The 27,573-nt window shown below is 45.1% G+C and overlaps 1 protein-coding gene across 2 annotated transcripts in view; it reads right to left on the bottom strand.

The window, feature by feature from the left end:
• LOC132904546 (TSC22 domain family protein 1) overlaps positions 1–23,047 on the bottom strand; it is a 76,825-nt gene extending 53,778 nt beyond the window's left edge. For both annotated transcript variants that reach the window (XM_060955155.1, XM_060955156.1), the window contains exon 1: positions 20,921–23,047. In XM_060955155.1, coding sequence (XP_060811138.1) covers positions 20,921–20,953 — 33 coding nt within the window. In that variant the 5' untranslated portion in view covers positions 20,954–23,047. The remainder of the gene's footprint in view (positions 1–20,920) is intronic.
• Positions 23,048–27,573: the final 4,526 nt, after the last annotated feature.

Genomic DNA, 27,573 nt, shown 5'->3' with positions numbered 1-27,573 from the left:
CCATCTTCGTGAAATTACGAGCGATCATCGATCGCGTCCCAGGCTCATTAGGCCTAGTAATTACAATCTTGTCGCAGCTATCAATCCGGTTGTGTTACGTAACGAGGAGGTAGCCGCAGCTGCGCGATCGTGACGATATTTCACAGTTTTAATCAGCTTCATGTCCAGATATCGCTTCGAGATGATCGGATACGTGGAAACCTTCGGCTGCACAGCGATTAGAAACCTCTTCTCTCTTATGCATTTAGCCCCTATATCCGACCAAAGCTTTGGCGACAGGTTCGTGAGGCTACTTGTCCGCCGCCATGTTTCACCGATTCCGCGAAATATCTCGCGTCCTTCTCACGCGTGATACATCTAGGAAAATGATCGCTAGCAGCGCAGCGGCATCTCTTGCTTTCCAGAGAGAAGGAGAGAGAGTAATGACTCTCGTTAGTGGATGGAAACACGTGCGTAAATTGCGATCTCTATGCGCTTCATTAGGGAAAACCGTTCTAGGCGTCATTAACGGTTCCTCTTCCTCGATAATCGAACAGAATTATGTGGCTCTGATGGAAAAGATTGCGATCCTTCCTCTTGCTAGCTGTCGACCGTAATCGTTATGGTAAACATTCTTCGTCTAACGATGCTTTATTTGAATATACTAGATAAAAGGATTTGATGGTACGTACTGTAATTTTCTCCGTAGGATGCTTTAATTACGTGGAGAACAATGCAAAGGAGTGAGACGTAGGAAGATGATATTACATTCTTTTATACGTTTCTTGCTACTTTATTTTTATGAATATTTCCATTCATTCGGGCAATCGGTCCCCTTCTGAACTGTCTGAATATATCAAGTATATTGTCAAGCGTAACTTTGAAAGCCGATATGAATCATATTACCAGTTTTCGACGTCTAATCCGTGCTTGTATGCACAACATTTTAACTAAAGAACGCGGTATAAAAAAATCTTTACTACTCCCCGAACATTTCCCACCATGTTTGATCAACAGACAGCCCAAAAACACATTCAATAGGCTTTAAAATACTCCAAGTTTCGATCAAAAACTATCCAGCTGCTAGACACGAAGGACTAAAACGGTTCTCCCCGCCGATCCAGTTCCCGGTTTCGATCTGCGTGGACTAGTCTGCTGCCCCTTTCCACGTAGCTGGTGACGTAGGGTCCGAGGTCGTCTGCGATGCCTCGCGACCCAAGATCGAATGTGCGATCGAGTGTGTAAGTGCGAGAGCAGGCCACCAGCAGAGCTCGGACCACCTCGACCGCCGGTGCAGCCGGCGTATAGCCGGTCCTCTCTCCCTCCTTCTGCTTTGCCGTCTCCTTTTCTGCCCCTCGATCGTTCCCTCTTTATCTACTCTGTTCGACTCTCGATGGCTCGTTCTTCGTCGCCAGTCCTCTTTCCCTGAGCGTTCGCGGACGTTCCTCCTTCTTCGCCGGTCGACGCGAAGAGCAGCCGCCGCCTCGACGAGAAGACCACGATCAAAAAGAGAAGCTGAGACGAGGCTCCGACCGCCGCGGAAAGAATGCGTGGGCCGGACATAATGATTCGTACTTTGTCGGCCCAGTGGCGCGGTACAATCGGTCTCGTGGAACTAGATTAAAAGGCAAGTATATAAATATTCATGAATCACGGCCACGAATTCGGTGTAACTTCCGAACGTGGAAGATCTTTTCTCAATTTCCACGACTATTTCGTTTCAACTAAGCCAAGCGTATCGAAGACGTATGCAACTGACGGATAAGTTTCGTTTTTATCGTGGTTGAGCGTTGGAACGTCCAAGAAGAAGATCTTTTAGAATTACCAGTTTCTTTGTGTAATGTACTACTAGTTAGCATTAGTTATGGTATTATCGCGTGGAATCAACGTGTCGATCCCATTAACGGGAGCGTTGGTAAATAGTCCAGCCATTTCCGCGATTTTATTGCTGGAATACGGAATCTATTTAGTCGTTTTATCGTTTATGTCGCCCGATTGTCTTAACAACGCGTTTTTTACGAGATTTTATGGAGTTGAAGCGCGCACGTCTACAAATCCTTACTTCTAATAGCCGAGTGAGCGCATGAAGAAGTTTTTTATTCAAGCTAGAAATGAACAGGAAAGAGCGCAAATACTCGTATTTAATCTTAGAAGGAAAATTTCTTCGTCGAATTTTTGCAGTCAATAAAATTGAAAATCCATTATGCCATTCGTTTTCAACTGTATGCTCCTGAAATATCGATGTTTCTTTAAATGCTGAACTTATGATGGTCGTGATCGTGCGTCTCTAGCGATCGGCCGTTCAAAGAGAACCGTCGAAGAAGGCTTTGCGTGCCGGCGCGGCATGTTTTTCTATAACGGGGCCGCGGGGGTATCGTTAATCGGCGACTCTGATTTAAGAATATCACCGGTGCCGTCCATTGTTCCAGCCGACGTTTCCTGACTCCGTGGGCCCTCGAGAATGTCGGCAGATCGCGCGCCACGTGGGCGTCGATCGCCGCGTAAGCTGCCGATCGCGGGATCTTCGAGGAATCTCGACTGGCCATAAATTTCTTTCGCGTACCGTAACTTCTAATCCTTCCTAACAAAATTCTTCGACACTGTATCGAATCATAGAGCGTGTTGATAATTGTATGTACGATCCCTGATCAAAACTCGGTACACTTTATTTCTTTGATAAAATTAGATGGTGCGAACGAATTTTAATAACAAAGTTATTAATTAATATATAAGGTATACATAATACATACGTATATCGTAATTTCTGCACTAATTCAATAATCGCGGATTATAGTAATCGAGAGGAAGTGCTATATTCTGGTTTTTATCAAGATTTCATCGATGAAAGACGACGAATCTCGTTGTTTCTTCTTTTCCTACGTATAATTACACAATCGGCCGACAGTGTTCGGACGAAAGAGCGAGGATCCCAGAGATTCACGATAGAGAGGATCGTTGTTAATCAAGGCGAGACCACCGTGGCCAATTCGATGGCAGAAGAAGCCGCGAATTAAAGTCTCAACGGAGCAGAGAACACGATTTTACGAGCGGCAGTGGTGGGGTGAGCGGCTCGCATTAGCCTAATCGTTCGAGGCCGGTCTGCCAAATAAATTGGCTGATTTGCATGGGAATTAGGAATCCCCCGTGGATCGGCATAGACCTCGCCAGGTAACCCGCGTGCATGAATCTATCGCGCGAGCCATCGACGTTCAGTGTCTCTGAGTCTCACCGAGAGAGACCTCCCTTCTCGCGGCACTTTCTTCCCTCTCCACTGTTTCCTTCTATGTCCTGCTTACGCGGAATGCACAGTTTAAACGCGTAAGTCTTGGGTGGTTGTTACTTCGGGGAAGATACACGCGGAAGTTGCCTAGCTTTCAATGGAATAGTTAGGTTCAGCTACTGCCTTCTGTTTGTTCCTTGCTAATTTATCGAGTCTTATGTTCCATTCGTTACCGACGATTCCAGCGCTGTCTGAATGGTTTCAATGCCTTCGAAGATTCTCAAAGATAGTGGCAAATAAGAAAATATTGGGAACTGCAAATTCTCTTGTAACTTTCTCTTTAGCTGAAAAAATTCGTCACGTTATATTTTCTAGTTTTTATTGATATAGATTCTATGGGTCTACAAATTTTATTTGCAATATCGTAAGAGAAAGTAAATAATTATATTTTGGCGTTCTCGATCACGGCAGTGCGTAGAATTGTGATCGACGAACGACTAAGTTTACAAGCATGAGCGCGATAGACGCTTAAATCAGATCGTTCTTATTCCGACACGCAATTTGCACGGGTTACGCGAACCCGCAATAAGGATATCTTTATTAAGCGCGATTGGGAGGACGCGCAGGCGTGAAGTCGCCGAGTAAGTTTCCGTTTACGGTTGGAAGAGGTGTCGCGGAGGAGTTTCGTGAAAAAAAAATTAGAGTTTAAAACTCGGACGGTCTTTCATTGGCTTGCGCGATCGGCTGGAATAATCTCAAGATGTATTAATAATTTATCGAATTGTACGAGAAACGTCTCGATAATCTAACAGCCAACGCTACCGTGAAAACTAGTTGCTACTTGCCGAACATCGATATTACCCAACGATGTGCCACGATTGCCGCTTTTCGATAATCCGAGTTCGAATGATTAATTCGACCAGTTACCGATGTAGCGTATTCAAAACTGTTTAATTATCATAATTCCTTCTCCTCTGTCCCGACTCGATTGGAGGGCCTCGACATGCACGGCGGGAGAGGCCATCGGCGAAAATTAGCTCGTACCTTCGATCGAAACGCACGCTGCACCGGCGCCCGTACAGGCAATTAACATAATATTACCCATAACGCAGCGTTTCTAATGGGATATTTATTGCGGGGAACCTCACCCCATCTTCCCGGGCGGACTAAGTGCAGAGATCGTGCGAACCGATCTCGCTCGGTTCACTCTTCGCGCCGCCCGAGGATCTTCTCACCTCGATTATCGCCGATTTTTCTCTTCCTCGTTACCGACCAAACTGCTCTCTTTCTCCCCCTCTCTCTCTCACTCTCTCTCGATTTACTCTTCTTTCCTCGTTTTTCCTCTTTCTTCCCCTTGTTTCTGTGGCTCGCGGAAACAACAGGCTTCGAGCTGCGTTGTTTTGACCGCGTGTTCAACCGTTACGAACGGCGCGGACTGAAAGTTACCAGCTCGCGAGCAGGAAACCGCCCTCCCCCAATCGATCTTCTAGCGCTGCATTGCGAATACAATCACTGTTAGCTGCCGATCGACGCGCTATGCCAGCCATCGTGAAAACGATAATTTCGAGCGTTTACGCGCGTTCGCGGGAAAAGGAGGTGGCCACAAGGGCTACTCTGCCGCCGCTTTACGGCGCTTTTACGGCAGGAATTATCCGCATCGGATTCCCGAAACTACGAACAAGCAGCAAGCTCGATGGACGGGCCTTTTGAACGAGATAGAGTTCTCGTTAAACCATGATTGGTAACCGACGAGTCGTTCTCTCGAGTGTACCTTCTCGAAGATAGAGAGTGCCCTCTCTTCTGGTCCGCGTGTGTTTCTGCTCCTGGCAAAAGAGGATCGTCCTTCTTCCTTCTCCAGCATTGATAACGCTAATTAGGCTCGGAGACATAGCTCTCGCCCATAGGATCTGTTTCTTTTTCAGCGGCTTCAGGCGACTTAAGTGGAGTCGCGCGTAGCTTGTTCGCTGCGCGTCCTTTCCTTTTACGGCAGTTTTTAAGCGGTGTTTTCCACGAGAGGAAGCTTGTCGCTGGAATGGTTCGAGCGTGTTCTGCACGGGAATATGGCTCCATTGGAATTTGGTTCTTTTCGAGTTCACTTAACAAGGCGATGACGATTATTTAATTTTTCGGCCACTTTGTTTGTTATTCGACCAGAGGGAATTAGAACGTCTGTTTCTTTTAGAATGATGGAAAATTGGTAACAAAAGATTCGTGGGACGAAAGAAATGACATTTCTACAACCTTTCCCTGTATTCGGTTCTTGAAACGTATGCGGTAACAGTTTGGTTTGGGAGATATTAAAAGTACGAAGTTTGGAGTATTAAATTGTAGTGTTTATAAGGGGACAGCTGCTGCCGATATTTTAACCGACGCCCAGCGTCCTTCCACATGGTCTCGGCCACGGGAGACTGACTAAAAAAGGGTTCGAGAGTTCACGTTTGTATAAACACCGAGACGACGAAACGGTCCTCTGTGTACGATTCGAACTTGGTTGCATATTTAAATATATTCTTCGCTGTGTAATTTAAAAGCAATCTAACAGGCTCCATGTAAACAATTAATCTCGATGATATACGAACAGAATTATCCCCCTGTCCAATGGCTTATGAGGTGAAAAACTAGTTCTAGTAACGTGTATATACGGTACAAGATATACAATTAGTCTAGTTTATACCAGGTTAGACCCGAAGAATCAACCTTGATGGATCCCTTTCGATAAATTGTAAGAATCACCTTCCAGCTCCTCTTTCCGATCAATTACCAGGTCGAGCCTGAAGAACAGCCTCTGAATGTTTGCTCACTCCTATAGGATCGAGGAAGAGAGCAAAAGGGTGATCGGGGAAGGAGTAAGAATGACGGCGAACAGAGGAAAGCGGCATAGAGGCTAAATACAGGTTCGAAAAGGAGAAACGAATTACCTACGAATCGGCTCCGCATCCCCTTTTTATTCTTTCTTCTGTGGACCAGCCAAGAGCGGTTCCTTTCATCCTCTTCTTCCACCTCGCTTGGGAAAACGACTACGGGTCCTTTCGCCCAAAGCGACCACCTCTTATTCTCCCCCACTGTTCGCGTCCGTTCGTCTCCTCTTTCTCTCTCCACCTTGCCACCGACTCTCGTCTCCTCTCTTCTCTTCCTCTCGTTCCTCCGGCCCTCGAACGTCTCCATTAGAAGCCGTCGCGCCTTCGGGCCTCGCGGTCTCCTAATTTGCCTACCGATCCGCACGATTTCGCTGCGGGTAGCACACGAGAGAGCAACCATACCACGAATCCAGGAGAGAGCGCGCTGCCGCGCCGTTGCACCGAGCAATTTATTTTTTGAATCTCTAGCGTGTTCGGTGCGTTTCGTGCTCGGTGAGGCTGCTTTTGTCGGAGCTTGCTGCCTCTCACTGCTGTTCCCTCGAGCGAGCTGCTCCGGACGCCAGAGGCCCACCACCTATTCATCTCTCTCGTTAACCACCGGACATCTTCATCGGGGATCAATGGGTCTCCCTGGATGTCTCAATAATCCGGGCCGCGAATTACACGATCGGCCTATGTCCATTCCGACCACCCGTCATTTAAGGTTACCGAGCGCGCGCGTTCTCGCGTGATTCCGTGATCACCACCAGCACGCCGGATCGTTCTACTGCCCCCCTTTTTTCCCTCTTCCCTCCTTTCCATCGTCACGATCCACGCGTAAAAACACCCTTTGTCCGACGCGGTCACTTTTTCGATGTATAATTATTTCAAATATGTGGCGCGTTTTTTGCCTCACGGGGCAATTAAGTTTCGGCCGCCGGAGTTTAGACGCGTCTCTCCCTTGGCTTCCAGCTTCTAACAATAAGGTGAAAGCGTTCCGGGGAAGGGGGAACATCTGCGTGGAGGAGGTGATCGCTTTGATTAAGCCATCGATGAAATTACTCTACTTCGCCAAAACTTATAAAAAGCAAACTTATAAAAAGCGAACTTATAAGAAGTAAATTAATATTATACACGGCAGCTTGCTCCACTAATATTTGAACACTTAATTTCAACCCTCTTCGCCAAATGGTTATTTCTCGCAACCAATCGTTCCCCTTTTAGATTAAAACCAAATCGATACGCGTTCGTAGAAAATTACGGGATTCGTGTCGACCCTATCGCTGCAAGCGCGTGTGTTCCAGCTGACGGTCGCCTATCACCTGGCCGACGATTTCACCGACCCCCGAGGATAAACGCGCGTGAAAATCGGTAATCGACCGGTCGTGGAAAGTTCGCTGCTGTCCCATATCGCTGCTTCTCGACCAAATAATTCGCGTGATTCGTCTCGCAGCCGGCCACTGGTACCATATCTTTTTCTCTCTCTCTCGAAAGACGAGGGCAATTCGCCTCCGATACTCGTGCAACTTTCCAGCAAATAACAGCGTTCGGTGGTAGCCTTGACTGCTACGTGTACGCGAGCGCGTGATCATCGACGATCGAGGGAATCGAGGCTCCAATGATCGTCGCAAAACGTGGCATAAATCATGATTAAACGAGAGTTTTATGTGTGCACGATTCACAGCTGGCGTGTTAGTCGGAATAATTAGATTACGAGGATTGTTGGGCTGGGAAGATGCTAGAGTTTCGGTAATATCGGTTTTTCATAGAGTAATAAAACGGCAAACACTATTAATAATTGACTTGCGCATGATGACATTTAAGACGTGAAATGTATAATGCTATACTTGACGATTGCAACATTGTTAAAGAGTTAAATAGGGATAGATCGATGTTACGTTAATTTTAGAATGGTCGATTGAATAATAAATGTTTTGTTCGAAGTAACGCATATGTCGTATTAATTGTGATAGAGTAATATACGATCTTTCTAACGTCCAAGTGATTGATAGTAGTCGCAAAAACGTGAACATGAAGTATAATAACGTACTTAAACGTAACTAATGATGATCGACCGTGGATAAGTATAATATTCGGAGAGCGAATGCGATTCAGTGACTCGTAATAGCGGAACGAAACATCCGTTTGCATTAATACGAATGCGCTACGCTGAATTGAAAAGGTAATTTTTCTACTCGAAGCTTTAATATTCCACGATCGGTAGATCTGAAAATGAGAACATAAAGCGAGCACGTCTAATCGAGTCCGTCGCGTTTCCCGGCTACTCAAAGCGTCGGCTACCATTAACGAAACTCATTAATAGAGTTTATTACCCTCGTACCAAGGCTGTTGCTATTTAACGTCATCATAAACTGCAGTTACAACGCTCGAGCCTCGACTTATGCGTTCATACGCGCTTCTAATGTATCGATCTCGTTCGATCGGTCCGTCACAGGCGTCTTCTTCTCCTTGAACTTGACGTAGCCTTGACTCGAGACTAAGCGTGGGCGTCACAGTCGGGGAGCCTTCGTTTTTTATCGTATTTTCTGTCCCTTCCCTCGCATCTTTCCCTTTGTTTCACCTAAGCTGCTGCGCGTTAAAGTCACGGTCCGATATTTAAGTCCTCCACATGTTATTTAGTCCTCCATCCGCTCTTTACTAAGATTCACGGCAACTACCGTGGATCCTCGTATAACACGGATTCGTACAAAATTGCGACGATATTCAGAGAACGTGATAAAAGCTGTTGTTCGACGTATTTTTGATGCGAGTCAAAGAACGAGGATGCACAGAAATTGCAGATTTCTTCGGTATAAAATAAAAAATTGGAGAACAAAATATAGAACTGGCGATTTACGCTGGAGTTAAATGGTAGCAAGAGGAATACTATTCGCGAATACCACCAAGCAAAAGCGTCGAAGCCGACATGTATCGCGGGAGGAGCTTGGAAAGGCCGCGATTTTCCCTCGCGCGAGCGATTAGCCACAGCGCAATCTGTCCGCTCGTTGGTTCTTCCTTATGCCAGGTCTGCTGCAGTTAGACGCTTGGCTAGCTCGCACTTAAGTCGAGTTAGGCGTTAGTTAAGTCAGGCCAACGGCTATTCACGAGAGCATAGCATAGCGAAACGGGTATACTCTCGCGTGGAAAGGAATGTCTGGTCCGCTTTTCTCTTTCCTCCTGATTGATGCCGGCAGCGCTACGTTCTTTGCCCCTTTGTCTACGATGTACTTACTAGGGGAAAACGCGGTACCGCGAGCCGGTGCACCGCTTAACACGCGGGATATTTATACATCATCGTACTCGTAAAGCGTTTCGTGAAGTGCTGTGCATCGTCGGTGTCGGCCTTCTTCAACGACATTCTCTCCTTGGAAACGATTCGCGTTCCTGTTGCTGCTCCGGTGTTCCACCGGGGAAGTCCGTTTCTAAATTAACACGTTGGAATCCGAAGGATCTGGTAAACGCGCGATGTTCTTCCGTCAATTTCAAGTGGATAATTTGCGGCTAGAGTGTGCTTAGTTAGAAGAAACGGGTTAGAGGATTTGTTGGAAGAAGCAGACCACCTGAGAGTAATTTTCGGTAGAAAAAGAAAAAGGTCGTAGTTGAGCAGAGTATGTGTTTAACGAGCGAATCTTCGTGATATGATTCTTTCGTGTAATAATCCATAACGTAACATCCTAAATGATTTTCCTTGTTATTTATAGAATAACGATTGCGTAAAGTTGTTAGCAAACTTGTAATTACTATTTACCATTGGCAATGGTAAAATTTACAGAACGCATGGAGAACATAGAACCGTAGGTGGCTGAGAGAACTTAATGGCTTTTTAACGAACAGCTCCGTTTACTCTATTCACGACTCGTGTACCGCTCCTGTTCCGCTCGCTTCGTGGAATATTTATCATAATCATCAGCATTTGTTAGACCGACCGCGATGACGATTTAATTAAATTCGCACAAAAACTACGTCGACGGGCCGAGCCAAAAAAGTTCTGTCTCGCTGCACGTCCGGTTGCGGAGGCGTGAAAACGTTATTACACCAGAGACCTTTCTCTACAGAATGCAACCTCTAATATATGTTGGACAGTGATGGAAGAAAAAGAAAAAGAAAATTACATAAACGAGAGCGATTCAGCGATTTAAATGTTATTCATAAAGTTCACATTACGATAATATCAGGAACGTTTGTAGTATTATATCGTAATAATCAATTTAGACATCATTCGGAGAACATCCACGGGCTCTTCATACTGGAGAAAAACCTAGTTAAATTTAGATCAATGTAGTCAGTATCCTTCTAGAAAAAAAGTATACAAAGATGAACGAAGTTTGCTACGAGCAAAAGATACACACGCCCACGCGCTTCGTCGAACGATCGTCTGAGAATCCTCGCACGCATACTATTCAGCGGATAGCGTTTAACGTGGGAAGTTATGATATTTAAAGAGAGCGGCAGCTCTCGAATGGTTAACGGAAAACAATGCGTTTCTATTTCACGCAGTCCTGCGTTCACCGGTATGGAATTTCCGCGATGTTTCGATCGATACGTACTCGTACCGGCGCACGGCAGATGATGCATATCAAATGGAGTGAAACCAGGCCTCCTTCGCAGACCGGTAACAATGCGTTAATGTCTCAACGCTGATCTGATTGCGGGGATTTACGTTGGACATCGTCATTTCACAAAGAACTCGTGTCGCAACCGAGTCAAGGGAAGATTTTTATCATTTTTCTCGTACCACCTGAACCAAACCAGAAACGCACCGCCTCTTACAACGCATCGTGTACTTACGTGTTTCGAGCATTTCGAATTGCAGGATCGTACTTCCACGTACCTAATCACCGGTATCAAAATTCTTGCAACACTGTACACGTTGAATACAGGTTGATTTGCACAAGCCCGTCATTAGAGACTCGCTTTTGACGGGCTGATTATAAGTACTTCCCGTGACTACGATATTACTTCAGGCTTTTTCGTGTTAAGCAACCAAATGGATGCTCGATCTTCGAATTTCCTGTACTCGGCCGTGGGTGTGCAATTAAGGAAACAGTCGGTATTATTACTTCAAAGAACGAGAATTACTCATATTTCTTGAGCTTTTCTGTAAAAATCCAGCGCGTTACATACTCGATTATAATGAGACTATAAACGAGTCAGCGGAACCATTTGTAAGGCTCGTTCTTAGTGTTATGTAACCGAAACGAAGTGTGTGAAAACTCTGACGAATGATGTAGTCATCTGTTAGGCACGGACATATAGGAGAAAGTTCAATTACTCACGTTATACTAAACTAACAATTCGAATCTTGAATATTCTTACATTAACCACTCCAGATATATTTCACTATTATCTCTTTAAACCTACGTACGACTTTAAACCGACGTCAATTTCCTGTACCATATTTCATCGCACTACTTTGCATTCTTTCACGAACCTCGCTTTCGAGTTCTTCGAACATAAAACACTGGCAACGTCAAGGAAAGAAAACCGCAGCAATTTCGTCGACAACAATGACACGCGTCCTCGACCCCATTGAATACAACGTACGACAATCCCCAAACATACCAATCGCGTTGAATCGCGAACATACCAACGCCTGGATTCTTGGATTCCATCTCTTGGTCCCGACGATTAACAATTATAATTATTCCGGTGGAATTATACGAGGAACGTCGTTGAACGATTCCACGATTCGCGTCCTCTCGGCGCGAGAGTTGTTCGCGCGAGCGAACGGTTGCAGCCAATTTGCGTACTTCTATAAATGCAGGTACCGGTGGCATGTACCGGCGTTCGAGCGGTCAGTAAATGTTCCTAGGCGTTCAATACCGGCTGTATTCCGTACGATACATAATGCATGAGCCGGTATGCGGTGTGTTTCTTCCTCCTACTCTTCCTTCCTCCGGATCTCGCACGGTCTGGCCTCTCGTCAGTGCGAACATCAGATTCGCTAATTAAGAAGCCGCTGAATTTATCTAGCGACGATTAAATCCTATGAGCGTTCCAGCTGGCCATCGAATTGTCCTCGTGTACGTCGTTTGTTGCCAGCAGTTTCTTCGCCTCCTATCGCACCCGTTTCACCTCGTTTAGCCGCGACGAAAGCAACGGAAAACACTCGTCACCCATAGCCGCGGTCGCGTTAAGGGTATGATTAACGCGCGAGGTATAATCTTCTCGCTAATAAGGCGTCGAGCCACTGAATCGACGAGTTTTTCGCGAATAATTGAAGTTTAAATTTAACGATCTTTTCTCCTCGCGTAACGATGCGATCCTAGTGGCATCGTTCTAAGACATTAAAGTTTATCACGTTGCAAGCGGATTATTATTCCCTTCTGTAACTATTTCACATTAAAATACTGTGCGGCCAAGCGATATAAAATCAGAAAACCAACAAAAGTCTTTGCAATGTTTTAGAATAGACTGTTTCGTATCAGATACTTTAACGATGGAAAAGAAGGATCGCAAACGAAAGCAAAGACTTTGAAATCCTGTACGCTTAATCTACTCCGTGATATCGAGGAAATTAAAAGAAAGGCAATTAAAGAGTGGTAGTCGGGGAAAAAACGGAACAAGCTCCACGAGCTCGTCGACATACAGGTCGCGAGGCGTTCCAAATGTCTCAACGCCGTTTGACGATGATAAAGTGCAGATAATAACGCGACTAAGTAATCGCATGGTCGCGTCGGCCTGATTCGCCAAAGCCGCGCGACTCTGTCCCCAGCGCGAAGAAGATAAATTTCTCGACACTGCTAATGGCGTTTCTTGCTTGCGAATTCATCTTATAAGGGCGTACTGCGCCGGCGATGATCTGGGTGTTATAAGCCATCAGCGCCGCGGAAAGAAATGCTCCCTCCGCCGCACCGCTGCATAAATATGCATGCATCCGCCGATGGATCTTGTAACCCTGCCTCCTCCTGGTTTTTGTTAATACCATCTCAAAAATGTAGTCGTTCCTCGTTTCGCCGTAGCAAAATACCAGCCGTCGTTACCGATATATCACCGGTTATGACGCGACACGCTAATAAATTAGCCAGCCCCACTGTTGTTGTCGAAAACCCGTACTACACATACCGCACGACTTATGGTATTCTGTTGCACCGAGTTGCAACTCTCTGCATACATAGAGATCTGATAAAGTGGACTGTATCGAAATCTTCTGTCGTAAGGGCCGGAGATTAATTTTTACGGGGAATTTAAAAACCTGGTACCTTAATTAATCGAGATGGTAATCTGTTTTCTGTGCAACGAGCCGAGTCAGGAATAAACAGATGCACGTGATGGCCGGAATTACGGCGTATTATATCACGAAGCGTAGTATGTAGAGAAATATTATTAAAATAGTTACGTTAAATTTTCTGAATGATAAAGACGATACGTAGGTTCTATTACCAGCTTTCCTAAAATTTTTCATTACAAAAGAAAAAGTTTCAACTACCCGCACGATGTCGATTTGTCAGCTTTCAATGGCACCCTCCGCGATATGCAAATGGCGGCGCAGTTTCTCTGGTGAAACGTGGTCCGTACGAGGGTGCACCGATACACGCCGCTTGTAACTATACGTTCCTCTTGGTCGGTCGGGGTCAACAGGGCACGCTATCGCGCGAATCCGTGCACATCGGTCCAAGAATTTCCAGAGAAGCTTCGTATGCATATGCATGCGGCCACTGCGTATACGGTAAACACCGGTAGACGTAGGATAGGAAATAACTGCCAATTAGCGCGAGTCCCTAACGGAGGAAACCTGAGCGCAAGCCGCCTCCGCTCAGCGCTGACTCACTTTTCATTGCGCGGTTCTTGCGTTGATGCGCTCGACCCTAACCGTGCGATTGGGCGTTTCCCAGGATCAAAGAACAGAGAAGTAGATATCTCGATTCTGAAGAATTTTGTTATTATCAGGATTCCATAGTTCTATAGCGGGAATTTGTGGATATGAGGATCGTGGAATGTGGAGAGCGCCTGATTCGCCGATGGAATTTTGGTGATGCCGTGGCAATTTAGCTTTTATTGAGAAACTCGTTTCTAATCGCTACCGGCGGTAGCATTATGCAACTTTCCTATATTTTCACGAATCCATATAACGAAAAAGAATCCATTATTTCCATTACACGAACAAACACGAATAAACGATTGGATTTCATAATGGGTTAAATATTCGTCCGCCAATATTTAAGCCCACCTTCGACAAATATGGTCGATCGGTTATTATCTCACTGTAAAACGTTTACGTCACTCAACCCTCGATGGGAAGTAACGCAGCTGTCTCGAATGGCATCGAAAAAGAGTCCAGGGAAACTTCGTCGTCGTGTCACCATCGGCGCATGGACACGCGCGGCTGCCTTGCGGGGAACGCGGCAGATGCGTAGAGAATTCGTCTGATTGAGGGTGATACTATAACGAACCAAGGCCACCAGGTTCGTGATCCAGGATGATAAAATTGAGCACGGGCAGGGCATATGGTGTTTCGCGGTGTTCGCGTGATCCTCTCGCATTTTTCTTCCATCGGTTGCATTATATTGAACTCTCGTTTATTTTTAATCACTGACGTGTATGTAATTTGTGTCGCGATTAATCGGAAGCCAGTTCGATTTCCTGGGTAATTAAATTCGGATACGATAATTAACCCCGTGCAGAACTGTATAGAATACATTTATGCTTGTACAAGAACTATATGCTCGGACAAGGGTCAACGTAATTTCGTTCGTGCTCAAAACGAAACGTTGATTTAGAGCAGAGCCCACTGTAATTAGTAGAAACCATCGATTCAAACTGAATTTCGTGTTCCTTAACCCGCGTAGATCACGTTTTTCGTCTGCGATTCAGCGAAAGTCACTTTAACACCGTTGATTCCTTTGGAATCATTCAAAGATCCGGTTCTTACTGTAATCCAGGCTAAAGAATGGACGCTAGTAAACACAGAAACGGGTCTGCGTAGTTGCACCGGTTATGCTATGAAACCGGATAAATTATTTATGAATGTCATTCCGGTTCCGAACTTTATGAAACACCCTTCCTAGATATTCTCGGCCTGTGTTTCTTTTCCCTCGCCTGCCCTGATTAAACTTCAAAGCTCGCTTTCACCAGGATTGTCGATAAAAGACTAACCTCCTCACCCCTACGAGAATTGCATTACGTCCAGTCATCATCATCCACGTGTTTCTTCCCACGCTATAATCTTGCACCCCAACGCAACGCCAATATAAAGCACCGCGTTTCCACTCGAAGAACACATAACCAGCCACGTGTACAGTATGTAGATAATGACGTTTCTGAAGGCACATGGCGACAGAGAGATTTATCCGGTGAGAATACCGGTGACACTGTTTCCTGCGGCTCCACCCCTTTGGCGACAGGGTCTGGTGAATTCTGAATGCGACCGCGACTTGCAATGGTTGTGGTCGAGACATTGAGAAAAAAAAGACAGCAACGTGTAGAGCGTAGAGGAAACAAAATCGGCCAGATTCGGATCAGAATTCAGGGAGCATTGAGGGTGTCGCTGCCGCCACCACAGACCGCGGAAGATTTACGAATTCGCGTTAGATCTTCGGCCGAATGCTCGAGCATTCGAGAGTAGATAATCGATGCGGTGTCAGACGGTGCCGTTTTTGTGAACAAAGCTCCGAAATTATGCGGAGCGTGAGGGGAATACGCACGAAAAAGGAATACATTCTGAGATCATTGTTCATGGTACATATTTGGAACGATAAAATTCTCGAAGATCGAAAGTTATGATAAATCCATTTTTGTCAATTTTCTGACTTTTACACTACCTACAAAGCATATGTTTAATCAAACTCAAAGATAGCGTTGAAACGCGATTGGTTGACAATATATTGAATTTTATAAAAGAGTTCTAAAAGAAGAAAATATGACTTATATTTTTTAAAGTCACTGTCACTTTTTTGGTAATGAACAGTAAACGCTTCTCGCTCTGGGCCAGAACGAAAATTCCCAGGCGAGAAGACGGGATAATGAATAACTCGTGAAACTACGCGCTGTCGCTGCGTTAAGAACGAACGAACGAACGAACGCGTCGGATCTGGTCGATAAATTTCCGTTCGTACGTAAAATAATCGCTGTGATATACGAGCCACGATATTCGTAATTTCGCGACGGTAATTTACTGATAGTTGTATTTTCATAAAAGCTACTCGCGGACAGGCGAAATATTGCACACGCCTCAGCCCGCCGCGATATAAATGCTCCGGTAGAGATCCGTTTGTACGTTTGATCGAGCCAAGCTGCATAAGCAGGTATGTCAGTCGTAACCTGGTGAAAATTGCTACGAACGCATCCCCGAGGGTAGTCATCAGCTTCTTCTTGCGAGCTTTGGGACTCGGAAAAACTGTGTTGCCAGTCGTGACGCACGCGCCTGAATGGCGATCATGCGTTTCTCTGAAACTAATGTCTCAATTCATGGAAACATTATACGCGAATTACCTCTGCAGGAATGAGCAGAGATCATTGTGGGCTGTTGCATCATTATACGTGCCATTTGCAAGTTTATCTTTTAAACGCGCGGTGTGCTTTTTCATCCGATAGTCTATCATCATTACTTTCCCGCGAGGAAAGTTTCTCTGTACGTATTTTACGAGGATGAGAGGTTTTGATCAAGCTTGAGTTGTTCAAACACAGATGAAATTAAGTTGGAAGGATTGTAAAAGGTTAATTACACCGTAGAGCGAGGAGGAAATAAATTGTCAAACGAGCTGACGTTTAACTCTCTTATTTGCACTGTGGTTTGCAAAAGTATTTGAACGTTTATGTTCGTTATTTCTAACGAGTGAAATGTAGATATTGCAGTAAATGTAGATATTAGAAATGTAGTTATTAAACCGAGTAAACAGAAAATAATTCTATCATATGCTTCAAAGCATAAACCATCGCGTCGAAGGATTAAAAAGATACTCGATGAACTTTTGAAGCGTTAGAGAATCGGAACAAAATTGGAGGCCATTTCTCTTCGTTATTTACGTAGCACGGAAGTCAACGAAGTGTAAAAAATTAGAATTACCGCAGCAATTTCACTACTGAATGGAATTGCCTCTGTCCGTTACCATAGACTATAATTACACGCTACTTCGTCCTAATAAAAGTAATTCGGTTGCGCCGGAGGAGTCGAGCCGAAAGCGAAAAAAAGTTTGGAGCTGGAGGGTGTGTCGCTACCTCCAGTTAAAAGCCGGCGTTTAAAATGGCGAAATTATATAGAAGAGCCGCGTGGTGTGTAAAAGCCGCGAGTGGCCGATTGCTGTCGCGAACAGAGGATTCGTTTCACTTCGATATATCGTGATTAATATCTGTAAAACAGCGTCATTACCAGCGATGGTAGAATAGACGGTGTCATTCGCGGAGTTCGCCTGCTTCGAAGCGGTCAACACGTACGACTGCAATTTCCAGCGGGTGAGCAGAGTCGTCGTTCTTGCAATTTCATGGCGTGTTAGAGCCGATCGTGGCCCACGGCCATCGGATATTTCGCTGTGTATATACACCGTATCGGTACACGAGCGTGTACGAGAGAAAATTCGAAACGATCGCCGGACGAGAAACCGCCATTAAGCGACCGCGGTTTCCGCTAATCGAGTCGTTTCTCCCTTGTAACGTGGGAGGTTCGGTACACGTCGCGCGATTCGCAAAGCCTCAGATCTTGGACAGTCTGTAACGATGTTTGTGCAAGATGATTTACGGAGATCGAGGTGTATTTTCTCCGGTACCGCTCTAAACAATGAGCTTTCAAATCTTATCTGGCCATTGTGCGTGTATTTTATTACGGCGATTCGGCTGAAATCGTCGGGAGGAGGAGCGCCGGGTTAAGTGCAAGCTTGCAACCTTTGCAAGGTGAGTCTTAATTATACGTTATGACTATGTGCAAATGCACGGCGGAAAGGAAGAATGAAATATCATGCGAGACGAGATTTATGGGAAATTTTAAGGTACTATGTGAACCGTATCTCGTGAACAATGATTCGTTGTTCTTCGGTAACGAATGTTCCTCGTACGTGATTCCATTGCCAGTTACCAATTTTAACACCTATCTCTTATTACGCCGAGATTCACGCAATAGAATTTAAGAAAATGTAACTTTTTTAGTCTCAATTGTTTCAACATCTGTAACTTACAGTGTTTAAATTTAAAATAGAAACCAATTTATCATCATCTTCTTGCGCACAATTGAACTAATATTATTAGCGAAAATATTGTGCAAAAGGTCCCAGAAATAAAATTATATCTATCCTACGCGGAATTACTCAGTTTCACAGGTTATAAATTTTACGATAGAAAAGGAGTCCCTCCCACGGTAAAATTATATCGCTGAAAAAAATCGAGACCATAGAAAACACGATCGCGCGTTATCAAGCAGAAATTCCGAAAGGAAGAGTGTATAAAGAGGGTTCGGTTCGAAGCGGCGTTGTTTCACGGGGGGTAACGATCCTCGAGATCTCATTTACAGTACAAATTAGTCGTAGGCCGGTCCTTGGTCCTTAATGGTTGGCCGGCACGCAAAGAGGCTAGCTTTAATGAAGACCGCGCTTTGTCCGTGACGAAGTGCTGCGCGGTGTGACGCGGCTCGCAGTCGATCCGCTCGCGTCGCACCGAGCCGCGCGGCCGTATTTCGCTCGAACGTCCACTGAATGCGAGTTAAACGAAGATTTATGCCGTGCCGTGTAAATATAAACAACAATATGCAATCCCCGCCTTATTGTCCCGCGCGAACGAGCCGCGCAAGCCGACCAATGCGAACTATGCTTTCACGCATGCTCGCGCGTCGCGAGCCTTTCTACCGAGCTAATTGACTGAACACCCAGAGACACCGGATAGTGACTGCTTTTGTATCGTGTGTTCTTCGCTTTCGAAATTCGTCCAAGTAGGAAATACTAAGTACATAACGTATTCCGGCAATAGGAATTACAATCAGAAGCTTGCAGTTAGTTTCTATCAAATTAATCTCGACAATGTTCGTTCAATATGCAATGATTGTGCGATATCAAAAAGCTGAATTTGAGCGCAGCTTCCGGAATGCCTTTCTATTGAGCGATTTCAGAAGACGTTGAAATAAAACTTGAAGATCATCTACTAGGCGTAAATCTAAAACTTTAAAAGAAGTTGTAATCGCAAAGTCCTAACAAAAAAAGAACGAAGCAAAGATTATTTATCATAATTCAAGGAACTAATCAAGAATTGCTACATCATCGAAACAATTCCTCCGATCTTCGCCGTGGTCATAATGTGTGTCAGTCCTTCATCCTGTTCTTGGTTCATCATACTCGACGCGATCCGTTTCTCCTAACTATCCTCGGCAACGACGAACAAGATAGACCGCGAAGGGAATGAAAAATGGAGACACGCGGTGTATTTCGTCAGCGAGAGAGAGCGCGTTTCGTCTCGCCGGCGAAATTTCAGCGAGCGCGTAATGCGCGCGCCTATTAAATGAACCGGTTTTAATGAATTTGCTTGTCCGCGGCGTACGCGAGCCGGCGCGATGTGCACGTGTAGTGCGGCGAACGTGGAGTCGCCTCGGAAGACTAATCGACCGGGGCGTAACGAGCCACCGAGCGACGATCCTTCCTCTGTATGGACGAGGACGAAACACTTCTCTTCTCCGCGAGCGGCCGCGTTTTTTGCGAGCGCGCTTCAGAAATTTGTCTGTCGCTGCCTTAATACGCCGGCTGTCACGCCCGTCGACGCTCATCCATCCAGAGTACTTCTGGCAGGTACGTGCCTCCCTCCGCTCCTCTTGTATCGCTTTAATTCGCCGGTTCCCACGTGCGATTTCGCCGACTGCGATTTATTCTGACGCGCTTAACTCGCGAAAGTTGTCTCGGCGAACGATGGATCGCGTTTCGTTTCCTTCTCTTTTCGAAAGTCTAACTCGGATGACGTAGTTTGCAAGTTTTTTGTAGTGATTACTCTTAGGAATGAAGATTTAGTCATTTGACATTCAGTTCCTCGGTATAGATGACGTGGTTTTAATATCGAAGAATTTTTCAATGAAATGAGCGAAATGAGCGAAGGCGAAGTTTTAATTCTCCAGTGCCATCGATGAAATCATCAGACACTGAACTAATTTGGAGTTTTTCAATTAACCAAGGTTCTATCAATCTTGATGATGTGCGTTTTGTTCGAGAAATAGGTTTCGGAATGACACGGCCATTAGACTCTCGTCAGTGATCGCTTCGACTGTAATCAGTACTAGCTAACTTACACCAACCGGGCATATCGATTCAATAAATCTCGCGATTCTTTTCTCGTTGTAATAAGTATTACGCGAGATGATACGTAAGACATTTATCATCGATGCGAATGAAACGAGATTCATACATGGAAGGATGCAGACTGCATCCTGGCATTGGTTTCGAATCAACTACCATGCTAATAATTTAGATCAATCGTGAATCGATAAATTTCTGTAAACTCTAACCAGAATAAAATTACCCGCTTTAGGTATTATATTTATATAAGTGTAGAAAATTCGACATTTCGAAGGACTATAATCTAAGGCTTGGCTCCTTTATGGATCACAGTGTTTTTCCAATAATTTGAATGTTTGTGTCGCAATAATTGTAGCCCTTTCCAAGTACCCGCTGCCACCTCACTTATGTATACGTATCCACGCTTGTTTCCTCGTTTCTTCTTGTAATTATCAACAATCGTGTGCGGCTAATGTTCGGCGATCGTACGTCATTTGCGCGGGACTCTGTGATTACAACGCTTACAACGTTTAGAAGGGTGGCAAAGCGACTCGTGGCACGAGAAGAGACTGCAAACGCTCGTCTACCTGGGACCCCCGTTAATAACACACCAGTCGATCTGTCATCGACGTTGTTTTACTATTTTCAAGTGAAATTCATTCCTTCTCCCGAAAATAATAGCTGTTTGACAGGTGAAATGTACTCACTATGTCCTCCATGCTGTGATTTCCAGTGTGCATTAATCCGGGATTAGTACAGCTTCCCACGGGCGTCGTGTGAAGCGAAGAGGAGCTTACATGTACACGTGCGTTACTATCGCGAAAATTCCACTTCCTGACAATTGCTTCTCCCTTCGTCGTTTCCCCGATCAATCACGCCTTCCTCCTTGCACTGGATATCGAACTACCAGCTGTCATGCCTGGAATCATCGTTCGAAAAACGATCACTTTTCGTCGAACTTGTCACCACTTTCAAACTCCATTAAAACTTGTCCCTGCTTCGAAAACGTGCACCGATATCTTCTTGACGATCATAACACTATTTTCACGGAACGTTTATTGGATTACTCGTATCGGTTGTTAGATACAAGGATTTCTTCCTGTTCACATGTAAATGATTACACTTGGCCGCGTATACTTTGGCGAATCGGAGCTGTTTCTCGTAATCCGAGATGGAGTATCGAGTCTATTTATACACGGAAAAGCTCGCGCAGAGACACGTACACGCGGGCCCCGCGATCTCACCGTAAGATCGCCGCGAGGATCGTCGTCACCGGTACACGGTGACGACAACGACGGTCAGGGTGGTCCACGACGCGCGACATCCTCGTACCGGTCGTCGAAGTCTCCGCGTGCTCACTATACGTTCGCCAGCATTGTCGAATCCTCTCCGTTGCTATTCCAGTCTTCTTCTTCTAGAATCGACACTACGTCGACCACAATGTCCTCCGTGATACTCGAAAAATCTCCGAACTTCGATCGACGAATCTTGTGATCAACAAACTTCGTGTCACGCTCGATCTTCCCTATTTCGTATCGATCGAAAGGATCGTCCCGTTTTTATCGTGTTCCGGGGAGCAAGAACTTCCAGCGAATCCAGATCCAGGGACCACACACAGTCGTGGAAGAGTTCGTAGAACGGTCGACGATCGCAGTAGAACACGAGACGAACGGACAAACGGACGAACGGATGCAAAGAACGCGCCAAGAGCCAACCGTTCGCCGGCTCGGGCTGAGTCTCACTGACTCGGTTGTTGCGTTGCCCGCCAGCTCTGGCCGCGACGTGTTTCGCTCGATAGAGAGGGAGAGAGAAGCACGCAGGGGAAGGAAGAGCGACAGAGACGAGTAGGAAACTTGTGTAGAGGGGGTTGTAAGGCCCTTCCATCGAACCCCTCCATAGTAGAAGCCTACCGGGTGCCCAGGGCTTCGACCATTATCTTTGTTAGGCAGCGCTGCCCCGCGCCACAGACGATCCAGAGGGACGAGGTTCCAAGGGCTTTATTATATTTACGAGGCGTTATCGAGTCAATCCAACAATATTGATTCCGCGCCGCGAAGAGATCGGCCATCTTAAAGAACGCCCAATACATGGACCCCCTTTGGTTACGCGTTCCCTTGCTACCGGAGGGCTCGTGGCACTCCCGCTCTTATTTTTTTCGCTCGCAATTTCTTAATAAGAATCTCTCATTCTGCTCAAGTTCTTCCAAATTTGATGTTAATCGAATCGTCCATCGAATCACCCATTGAATTTATCGAATTTCGCGCCACTAGTTCAACGGCGAGTAATTGGAGCTTGCAAAATATAGATTAGAAATTAAGCGAGTTACAACTGTTCCTCTTTAAAGGAGTAGACAATTTTTTTTTGATACATATAAGTACTATAAAGGAGCAATTGATTCTGAATTGGTTCCGATGGTTGTCGACGACTAGTTGTTCCGATCGTTGAAAATTGTGGACCTCATCGATCGTCTGACTTTACATCCTCGCTATATCCTTTCTACCACGAGTACTTGTATGTTCTTGACGTTAGTTCCGTGCGCTGAAGAATGCGAATGGAATGCATTAGCATGAATAGAGCTGGAGGCATCTAGTTCCGTTCGGCGTTCGGTAAATTCTTCGTTCGACGATCTCGATTTGCTGTCTTCTCTGGACAGAGTAGTTTAGAACATGAGGGAGAGCATGCGGGTTTTCGTTTACAGAGATTCTTCTTGATTCGTCATGACACGCGGTTACATAGGGGTGACCTCCTCCGCTTGGAAGCTTTTTTAGATAACTCTTGGTGGATAGCAAGCACGACGCACTGTGAGTGAGACGTTTTCGATTCCATGCCGGCGGAAGTTGTGGAACATAGTCATTTATTCTTTGTCCAGTCAATCGTTCCGTTCCTTTTCTTCTTCGTTTCCATCAGCTTTTTCTTCTTCCCGCGCTTCCAGCGGGATGACCTCTTCTCTCGTAACGGGAATAAAAACGAGTTTCTCGTACGAATTAGATGTCCTTTTGAATTATTGTGTCGGTCCTTACCTGACTCGTTGCCGGGGTCATTGTCTTTATAATCCGAGATCTCGTTTTAGCCCTGCTTGTATTATAGTCTTGATTTAGGTGAATTCTATTACGCCCTACTCCCGGCATACATATTGTCATATTAAAGTCGGGATCTTTTTTAAGTCGGCATGGCTCTTTCGTACGTGATGAAATAAGAATAATTCATTCATATTTGAATGTTTTCTTCCCCGCGTTCCTTCTTAATTAACGGAACCAGGGATTTAGAATTCTTCATCCGTATAGTGAATTCTTTGTTTCTTTTCGAACGATCCTTGCAGTCTTTGAACATTGCCAAATTGATCAACCTCGCCATTTCTGGATCTGTGAATCGAAAAACATCATCATTCTTTTCTACTTTTCTATATCCGGGTAACCTTTACGATCGTTATCCAAGTATTTGTTCAATTTTAAGATTCCTTGCACAAAAAGAAATTACTTCACAATCAATTTACTCTGATTAAATCCATGTCGTCCAGAGCATAGTAGCTCTATATTGTGCCATTAGCGGTGACTTGAACGTTCAGAAATAATACCGTCTTCCAGCAATCTTAAGCTTTTTCATTTCACAGTGATGTTCAAAGGTAACGCAGGAATAACCCAGGGCGATTTTTTGACGGAAACGAATAGCGCCATCAAAAAGTACACGTTACCATTGAACATCCAGAGAACAGACAGTACATACTACGTCAAGAACATTATGGGGTAATAATCGCAAACAAAAAGACATTTCCCGATGTCTGCTTACGGTGAACTGGTTACGAACGTGTCCTCGCCAGCAGCCGATTCTTCGTAGCGTGGCGTGTGTTCAGGTGCACACGTGGGTGTGTGGGTGGCCGCGTAACAGCTGATCGTCGTCGTTGATCAGAATGGTCGAGCAGGAAGCTACGGACATCCTCGTGGCTGCGACCATTTGTACGCGGGCTGCTTTGGAATTTCATCCGTATTAGATTCGAGCGGAACGATAACGATACCGTATCTCGGCCTTTCTCCCACTCGCACCTCGGCCCTTTTTTCATTCGGCTCACTGCTCCGGATGTCTTTTCTATCTCTATTTTTGGTTTCCATTCTCTGCCTATTATAATTTGACATTCTCTATGTTTCTTGATCGTCCATGGCACATGAGATTCAATTAATTTTTTCATCAATTTCAAGGATCATTTTCTATGCTCTTTTTCTTTCGCGTTCTTTCGTGTTCATTGGCGTTCGAGGGTTACGCAAGAATTCAAGTAGGCAGGACAGAAAGTAAACGTGTCATGTGCCAATATCAAGACGTTTAATTGACTTCGTGATGTAAAACGCATTGCTTAAGCTTGAACAATCGCGGCTATTAAATATAGAATCGCGAATAATTAGTCGAGTACCATTTCGCAAGTTACGATCAACCAGTTTTATATCCCATTAAATTGTTCATCGTTGATCTAAGTGAATATGCGGTAGAGTTGGAGAAATCTTGGACAAACGGAGAAACATCGTTTATTCATCTGATCTATGCGTGGATTATTTTGTACGACGCATCGCGTATACCTCATAACGATATCGATCGACGTAAAAACAACGGGAAACATTAATGAACGGCATAAATGCCAATACCGTTACTCGATTCAAGAATTGTATTTTACGATTAAGCATCGTCCTATAGTATCGTATCTACCGTTTCACACAAATTTAATACTTGCAATATATATGTGATGCAAATATCGTTTGTCCGTTTATAACATCTCGTTGAATAGAAACAAGAAATTCGTAAATCTTCTCATATCGGAAGTAGAAACTATCTTAGGCGTAAAAATCTTTGGTATTGGTTCCGAAGATGTCGGTAATTGCTTCAGAACTCCTACGTATGAAATGCAAAGAGCGCATTGGGCTGTACTAATAGAAATGAAACGGATAGAGAGAGGAATAAAAAAAAGAAGGGGAAGATCCTAGTTTCTCAAATTTCTTAGTTTCCCAAATCCTACCACGATCTTTTAACGTATGTTCACTTGACTTAAAGATCATCTCGGGTAACGAGAGTTCTTTTCTAATCCTTGTGAAAGCGCGTTCTAGCTGTATGCTCACGGAAGGTAAGGGAGGAGACTTGATGAACTTGCCTCGTGAATCACCTCGCCTATAAAAATCGGCGCCGATGCGTGAGAGAGATAATGGCGGGGAGGAGCGGTAACAACAGGTTTGCTTATGTACGCACTTACACTGGTCCCGTTGGGGCAGGGATGGGGCCGGGGAGCAGGAAACTCGAAGAGCAGCGACGAAGAAGGCGGCCGCGCGACCGCAACGCGTGCACCTCCAGCGGGAATGCACGCACACGTCTGGCGAGTGCACGCTTGCGCTTGAACCTGATGCAGGTGAGTCAGTGCGCGAAACTCTCTAACGCCACGAGGCTAACGTTCGAGTTCAGAGTTCCGCAGGTTGCGCGAGGGTGGCATTTTACCCGTGTCGCGTTACTTTTATTGGCGTAACGAGGGGGAGTTACGTAGCAGCTGGTGGTCTCTCGAATTGTTCGAGTTCAGTGCTTGTTTTTTGTCGAATAATAGAAATTACATATAAGGTTTCAACGAGAATTTTAGGGAAAAGTTCCTACGATAAGATATTGATTTCCAATATAATAATTTCAGATGATTCCGTCGTATTTGGTGAAAAGTTTGTAACACTGTTCAGACAACCATTCGGTTATCCTCTCAAATCGACTAACACACCAAGAAAACACCCTGCGATTATCATTTCTAACCGTGAAGCAAAAACGAAACATTCGTGCGCGATAATTCTCGAAACGTGCAATCATCACCTTCGGCTCGTTGTCCCTTCGGACGTTCGACGAGCAATTACGGACTCGGCCGCGAGAAATCGGTGAGGCAAAAAACGAATCTCGATGCACTTTAATCCGATAAACTTGGTTACCGTGTAACAGTCGATACGGAAAATCGAACGAGCTACGAGCTAACGAGAGATTCCTAAGGTTTCGTATCCAACTAAATAATCTTCGCAACGCGAACAGATATGCCTGGAATCAATCGCCGCGATCAACGTTAATTATACGCGAATCCCACACACGTAAGGGGCTTTCGTCGATTCACATTCAATTAGCCTTGCCGAATGCCTGGGCGCACCTTCGCGATACAACGATAGCGCGGCACTCTCGATGGAGAAGGACCCTAATCGATTACGTGCCAGGACGATTGAGAAATCCAGCCATTGTTCGCAGCTGTCGATACGAGCCACAGGATACGTTCCACAGGATTCTTCACGTTCGACGGAAACCGTTGATTTCGCAGGTGTTCCATCTCCATCTAATGTATTTTTTCTGTACGTTACATGAATTGTAATATCGGTGATTACGTCATTTATGCGTGGTATCGAGACACGATAGACGTGTAATTAAACGGTGGGTGTTTTTTGGTTGGGTAATTTAAACGAAGATAATATAACGGTTATGTAAGCCAGCGCTGCGATTTGATAGTATATTTACATACGATGGTAGTTTAATTTGCTACGCGCTCTTTCGTTTGACTTTCTCTTGTGTTCATATTATTCATTTATGCGGGTACACTTGTTCCTTTTTCTCCCATATGTCTCTTTTTAATACTTCCTGTATTTTCTGTCTATCAGTAGGTACTATATCATGGTCAGCGTGTTGACAGTGACGAGGATAACGATTTGTACGGTATAGGCGTTTCAATCTATTCCAGCCTCGCTAACAAGTCTGAGCTTCGTAGACGTGAAAACGTAGGAAACCGAGACGGATAGAAAAATCGATTCGAAGCGGCGTAAAATCCAGGCGAGGCTTAACCTAGATCTTTACTGGAGTGTCGTAAAGCAGCGATAGATTCTAATCTGAAGGAACAACCGGAGGCGAAGTTCGCTATCTTTTCGTTACGCAAGATCGTCTACCGATCGTAAATTTTATCGTCGGCCAGGGATTAATCTGTAAAGGCAATTTGGAATCGTTCACCGGTACCGCGATGGTGACAAAAAGCCGATTCGACGATATCAGCGATGAAAACGGTTTCGATTTGAATTTTGATCGCTTCGGGCGTGATTGTCCGACAAGAAATTCACGTAGGCGTGTTAGAATGCGCCGGTGTGTGTCACGGAACGTAATGCCGATTAATTTACAGTCGTCGGTCCCTTTCTTTCCTTTATTTTTCTTTATTTTAGCGATTCGACGACTAATCCAAGAACAACAAATCTAGCGCGAATTCGATCGAATCGAGGTTCGAAAACAAGATTTCGTTGATGGCGATGGCCAATCGGGGAGAAAACGAGGAAGTCGAAAACCAGTTGGCGAAACGTGGGACGCAATAAACTACGTCCTAAGCCGTTTT

This window comes from Bombus pascuorum, chromosome 2, assembly GCF_905332965.1.
Source record: "Bombus pascuorum chromosome 2, iyBomPasc1.1, whole genome shotgun sequence".
In the NCBI taxonomy this organism is placed as follows: domain Eukaryota; kingdom Metazoa; phylum Arthropoda; class Insecta; order Hymenoptera; family Apidae; genus Bombus; species Bombus pascuorum.
The sequence above is the reverse complement of the archived record's forward strand: the minus strand, read 5'-3'. Positions and strand labels throughout refer to the sequence as shown.